General features: G+C 35.6%; 1 protein-coding gene across 1 annotated transcript; it reads left to right on the top strand.

Annotated features, from left to right (window-relative positions):
• Positions 411-6,487, top strand: LOC107605250 (cyclic nucleotide-gated ion channel 1). Its single transcript, XM_016307056.2, has 8 exons — positions 411-711; positions 1,186-1,334; positions 1,624-2,191; positions 2,366-2,578; positions 3,753-4,048; positions 4,470-4,581; positions 5,024-5,260; positions 5,635-6,487. Exons 2-8 carry the CDS (start codon positions 1,306-1,308, stop codon positions 6,331-6,333), a joined length of 2,154 nt encoding a protein of 717 aa, XP_016162542.1. The 5' UTR covers positions 411-711; positions 1,186-1,305; the 3' UTR covers positions 6,334-6,487.

The following is a 6,774-nucleotide window of genomic DNA, read 5'->3' as shown; positions in this document are numbered from 1 at the left end:
TCAATTCTTGACTATTTACTCAAAAAATAAAAAAACTTTTTTATAATTCGAAAATTTATAATGAGTCCCAATAATTCAAGTAACTAATCTAAATAGTTTCTATAAACGATAATAGTCGATGTGTTAAGAGTCGCTTAATTCAAATTGTTTAAATGATTGAGAATTAATTAGAGATTTTAAAATGTGAAAAAGAACCCATTGTTTTTCGAACAGTTATTCTAAAAATTTTAAACCACAAACTTCCAATCTTTTGTCAATATACAACAAAAATGCAATAGAAGACTAGAAGAAGACTCCACTATTATCATTATCAAACTATTTAATGTGCGGGGCCGTTGCCCACACATCTGCTCTCTCTGACGTTCACGCCCCATTCATACGCATTACAGTATTACACACCATCCCACTCACTAGTCACTACTCACTACATACTATACACTCTCCTTTCTCTTTTTTTCACCCACCCCACCCGTCCCTTCTCTGATTCCCTCTCACAAACTTGAGAATCAGAAAATCCATCTCGTGACTATGTAAGAGAAAAAAACCCCAAAAAAACCGAAACCACTGACTTTCTCTCATTTCCTTATTACTTTCCTGGAACCTTCCCCTCTTGCATTCTCTCCCTCTCCCCTTCATGCAAATACCACCACAACTTCCACCAATTTCCCTTTCCCTTTTTCTATTTTACTAATAACTCAGATATTTGGTTCGGTAAGTTATCCTTAGTTTCTTCTTCTTCTTCTTCCTCTTCTTCTTCTTTTCATTCTTCATTCTCTTCCCTTCGTAACTAGTTTCAGAGTTCAGTCTTAATAACTGCTTTGTCCGTTTCCTTCATTTATTTCCCCTTCTTTCAGTTTGCTACTGCTCCGGGTACTTTAAGCATGTCATTTTCTTCATGTTCTTCCTCTTTTGGTTATTTTTATCGATCGATTAATTTCTACAATGCTTATGTTAGTGTTAAAGTTGTAAATTTTTTTTTTTCATTTTTTTTGAAGATCCGGTACCAGCATTGACGAGAAAACACTCATTATTTGGAATTTCATATGCATTCACTCGTACACTGTATTCGCCTACTAGAAAATGTGTTTTCCATAAGATCACATTTGCTTGATGCCATTGATCATTTTACGAGTTTTAATAAGTTTGATCAGTTTGATTAATTTTTAATTATATATTTGCTCATAGGTTTTCTTGTGTCTTATTTTGGTGGAATGATCTAATTGTGGTGGTTTCTGTGGTGCTTGAAGGAACTATTCAGTGAAATTTTCATCTTGATCTGCATTGTCTTTGAATTAGGCTGCAGAGATGAGAACTCAGCAAGACAAGTTTGTTAGGTTAGTTTGATGAAAACGTGTATTTTTTATATTATGATGAGGATGATTCTGTATATGCTAATTTTAGAAGTATTATAGTTGCTATTGTAAGCACTCTTTACACTCATACTGTCTTAGTCACTGTTTCAGTCACCACTCACCATTCCTCATAAAAGTAATGTAAATTTTCCAATATTTTCTTTTCAATTCCTAAATTTTAGTGTAGTATCAGAATTTCTCTATGACATTTTCATTGTCCCTTTGTTGTACATATTCTTATGAGGAATATTGTCATTTTTATGATGTTCAGGTTTCAGGACTGGAATTCAGACAAGGGTTCTGAGAGCAATTATCCTGTGATCAACATTGCACCTTCACAGAGATTCAAAACTACATTAAATTCTATATCTGCAAAGTTTCAAAGGGGATTGGAATATGGTTTTCAAAGGATAAAGAGATTCAGTTCATCATTCAAGTCCTTTCTGTTCAGCCGTGCTTTTTCTAGTAACTATAGTTCTAGAAAGAAAATCCTTGATCCACAGGGTCCGTTCCTTCAAAAATGGAACAAGATATTTGTGTTGCTATGTGTTATTGCAGTATCACTGGATCCTTTGTTCTTTTATGTCCCTGTGATCGATGATGAGAAGAAATGTCTTTCACTGGACAACAAGATGGAGATTACAGCAACTGTTTTAAGAACTTTCTCTGATATCTTTTATATAGTCCACATGATTTTCCAGTTTCGTACTGGATTCATTGCTCCATCTTCTCGAGTGTTTGGAAGAGGTGTTTTGGTTGAGGATTCTTGGGCAATAGCAAAGCGATATCTAACATCTTATTTCTTAGTTGACATTCTTTCTGTTCTTCCCCTTCCACAGGTATGGAGGGTTCTCTTTAATTTATTGTACTTTGGATGCATTCCTTGATTTTCATCATCTGTATGCTGCTTTAGATCTCAGGGGATCTATGGGAATAGAATCAAAGTTTCATTGTGCTTACCATTGTCATCATGTTTTTAAAGGTTATTGACTCAACTTGCTCAATATTTCTAGGTGGTGATTCTAATAGTCATTCCAGGGATGAGTGGCTACAAATCGCTGAATACAAAGAACTTGCTGAAATTTATTGTTTTCTTCCAATATATACCTCGAGTTTTTCGAATAATTCCATTATATAAAGAAGTTACAAGAACCTCTGGCATTCTCACTGAAACAGCTTGGGCTGGTGCTGTATTTAATCTCTTTCTTTACATGCTTGCAAGTCATGTGAGTTAATGATGCAGTTTTCTTTTTTCCTTTCTCGTATAGAAAATTACACTTGGTAATTTTAATTCCTAATATACGCAGTTTCTTGTTATCAGCATTCCCTTTTATGGATTTGCTATTTTCTCTTTTTCTTTTCTGTTTCTTTCTTAACTGTGAATATGCCACTTTGCATATGTGGTGCTAGTTTATTTGGCCTAGAACAGTGTTGTTTTATTTTTTCAATGAAGAACCATTTTGTTGGTCACATATATCTGCACTTGTGGTGATGATGTGGCCTATACAAGCATGGGTTAGATGTAGATTACAAGATACAGATATTAGACTATTGGGTATTGGCATGCGTTTTTCTTGAATTTGTAGTGTTGTAGGGTTGTGCAAATTTTTTTGAGGATTTAAAGTTAGGGCTTGTCTTAAATGTAGGCCAGCTATAAAGGTGTATGGGGTATAGTATGATTTTTGTGCAACTCTTGTGCTGATTGGATTATAGTTAAAACCTTTTCTTTCCAATATAATTCTTTTATAGTTATTATGTATGAAGCATGTCGATGTTGGTATATTAAATTAATATACAACATGTTTAGATGTATTGATCTGACAATTTCTTTGTTAAATAGTGAGGCCAACTTTCTTATTTGTTTACCCCACAAACTGTAGCCAAACCATGTTAGTTTTCTGGTATCAGGTCCTATGAGGTTGGTATCAAGAAAATTCACTTAGAGAAGGAGCCCTGCATTCTCTTGGAATCATTTCAGTAGTTAGTGTCTGTTAGGAACCAATGTATTCCATTCAGCAAGAAAAGAGGCAAATAGTGAAATGGACTTAGATATTGGGGAGAAGGGATATTTTTAACCAACTCTATTGAGTTTCATGGGAGTGAGGTGGTTAATATTAGGACTATATATGGGCTGTGGGAGAATTCCTTAGAGTAGTATTCAGATTTCAGACCCTTCAAAATTAGTTTCGATATTGTGCCCTATTTGTTCATGCTTTTAAGGTCACTATGTATATTGTAGTTTAAAACTCTCAGGTCTGTGCCATTTAAGTTTGTTTCCTGATAATGCATTTTTAAATCTGGCAGATTATTGTCTCATTTTTTAATAAAATATATAATGTTCATGAAATCTCAGAATAATATTGCCTGCATATCTAGCTAATCCTGTTCTTATTCTTTCAGGTTGTTGGTGCCTTTTGGTACTTGTTTTCTATAGAACGGGAAACCACATGCTGGCAAAAAGCCTGCAACCGAAGTAATGCAACATGTAATAAGGAGGACATGTATTGCAACAATCATCAAGGAGGGTTAAGCACAATTTCAACGTTTCTCAATGCTTCTTGCCCAATAAAGGAGACAAACACGACACTTTTTGATTTTGGGATATTCCTTGATGCCCTTCAATCTGGTGTTGTGGAGTCAAGAGACTTTCCACAAAAGTTCTTTTATTGTTTTTGGTGGGGCCTAAAAAGTTTGAGGTGCGATTCATTGATTCTTATTTCACTCTATTTGGTAACTGTTCTGTGAAGTGTGATGTGAGATAAGATTTCCATACTGGTCACGTCTTTAGGGATATAATTCTTCAGTTTAAATTTGCAATTCATGTACTTTGCAGATAAATGAGCATAACAAGCTATTTGACATTTCTGATTCTACCAACCCCCCGCGGGGGTTAAAAATGAATAGATGGAACTTTGAGAAAGATTATATCATCGAAAGCATTTTGTATCTTTTTAATGGCTTGATGAATGTAGAGGGTGTAGGGGGAGTGCTTGATATGACTATCTGACCACTTTTTCAAATTTTGGTGTGATGCACATCTTTCAATGTTGTTGTTATCTGATTTTCTGTCATTTTTCCTCCATCCTTTTTTGGGGGAGATTGGTGCTTAAATTGCAGTTCTCTTGGTCAAAACCTGACGACAAGTACCTTTGTGTGGGAAATCTGCTTTGCAGTTTTCATTTCCATCGCTGGGTTGGTATTATTTTCATTCCTTATCGGGAATATGCAGGTTTGTAACAAATGTCTCTTGAGTTGTTTCTAATCATGCAAAGGTGGCATACAGACTGTTTATTGATCTTGGATTTGGTAATAAATTGATATCCATAGGCACATGTAGCTACTGAAATCTGTTCCAAGTGTTATTGGTAGTTACACTTTATTTGCAAAATAAGACATGCATTAACTTCCTTCCTAAATAATATCCATTTGCCCATTTATTACCCCGTAATTTTGATTCCCTGGCCTTTTTATAGACATTTCTGCTGAGATGCTAAAAAACGAAACCAATAAAAATGTCTATTTATTTACTGAACTAACACATCATATCCATATACATGCAATAAAAATTTGGCATTTAAGACATCTGTGTATTTGCAGTTTATTGTACAAGTAAACAATTGTTGCTTGTGCATCTTGACTAATATTATGCAATTATACTTATTTTCTAACAGACATATTTGCAATCAACAACAACAAGATTAGAGGAGATGAGGGTGAAAAGGAGAGATGCAGAACAGTGGATGTCTCATAGACTCCTCCCTGACAGCCTTAGGCAGCGAATCAGACGATATGAGCAGTACAAATGGCAAGAAACCAGAGGTGTTGATGAGGATAACTTGATTTGCAATCTTCCAAAGGATTTGAGAAGGGACATTAAGCGCCATCTTTGCTTGGCTTTGCTGATGAGAGTAAGTTTCTCCACCTACTTTGTCATGTAATCTCATATGCAACTACAAAGATCTCTTTAAGATTGGATGACTGCATTAATTGCATGAAAATATTCATTTTAAATGCTCTTATTTTATTCCTCATGGTGATTTAATGCACCAATATAATAAGTTTGGTGTGAATATTGCTCCAATTTTAGTTTGTGCAAGTGTTTCTTCCTTTCTGGAAAAGATCTATTGGTCGTTTGACTGATTTTGGAATATCCGGAAATCTGATGGATTTATTGAACAACTTAAAGTAAAAGGATAAACATCGCCTTTGGAGTATTCAATTAATAGTGTTCTGATAATATTGCTAGTACTAACTAGATATTTTATCTTGTATGATCTTTAAGGTGCCAATGTTTGAGAAAATGGATGAACAACTTTTGGATGCCATGTGTGATCGTCTTAAGCCAGTGCTCTACACGGAAGAAAGCTATATTGTCCGGGAAGGAGACCCTGTCGATGAGATGCTTTTCATAATGCGAGGCAGGTTATTGACAATGACAACCAACGGAGGAAGAACAGGCTTCTTTAATTCCGAGTATCTTAAAGCTGGTGACTTTTGCGGAGAAGAGCTTCTCACATGGGCTTTAGATCCTCATTCTTCATCCAACCTCCCCATCTCAACCAGGACTGTCCAAACACTTTCAGAAGTGGAAGCTTTCGCACTAAAAGCGGATGACTTGAAGTTTGTGGCTTCTCAATTTAGGCGTCTTCACAGCAAGCAGCTACGCCACACTTTCCGGTTCTACTCGCAACAGTGGCGAACATGGGCCGCATGTTTCATTCAAGCGGCCTGGCGTCGCTATGCTAAAAAGAAGCTTGAAGAGTCTCTCGTTGAAGAAGAGAATAGGCTGAAAGATGCATTGGCAAAGGTAGGTGGTAGCTCACCAAGTCTAGGTGCCACCATATATGCCTCCAGGTTTGCTGCCAATGCACTTAGATTGTTGCGCCGTAACCGCACAAGGAAGACAAGGATGCCGGAGAGAATACCCCCCATGCTGCTTCAGAAGCCTGCGGAACCTGATTTTACTGATGAAGAGCAGTAAGCTTCTATATCTCTCGGTGATTTTTTCGTAAAGAAAATAACCGACGAGGCTGAGTAGGAAACACAAAATGAAAATGTAAGATAAATGTTTTTCAAGTTGTATATATAAATATTGGATTGGATTGTCAATAGAATTTTAATTTCCCTTGTAGCAGACTAGCAGTTTAGATGATAAATTACTTAAATTCAAACTAAGAAGTCATGAACCTAAAATGTATTCATGTTTCTAACTGATAAGTGCGAGTTCATAGTTTAAAATAAACTAAACAAATAACAGTCGTAAATTATAGTATAACTATAACCTGTCGGAAAAATGCTTGCTTATTATATGGTCTTATGAATTCACGTTCTTTATTACTAGTTGGAATTAAATTAAAATTAAGTCATTAACTAGGTTAATCTAATTAGGAGGGTCATGCACTTGAGCCATTAAGCTGTGATT

This window comes from Arachis ipaensis, chromosome B06 (genome assembly GCF_000816755.2).
Source record: "Arachis ipaensis cultivar K30076 chromosome B06, Araip1.1, whole genome shotgun sequence".
NCBI classification, from domain to species: domain Eukaryota; kingdom Viridiplantae; phylum Streptophyta; class Magnoliopsida; order Fabales; family Fabaceae; genus Arachis; species Arachis ipaensis.
This window is presented reverse-complemented; position numbering and strand designations above follow the sequence as displayed.

Bases quoted from the DNA above. Each gene is read 5' to 3' on its own strand.
- LOC107605250 (XM_016307056.2), top strand. From the start codon at position 1,306: ATGAGAACTCAGCAAGACAAGTTTGTTAG. The intron at 2,192-2,365 runs GTATGGAGGGTT...CAATATTTCTAG, and splicing joins CTGTTCTTCCCCTTCCACAG to GTGGTGATTCTAATAGTCAT. The intron at 4,049-4,469 runs GTGCGATTCATT...CTTAAATTGCAG, and splicing joins TGGGGCCTAAAAAGTTTGAG to TTCTCTTGGTCAAAACCTGA.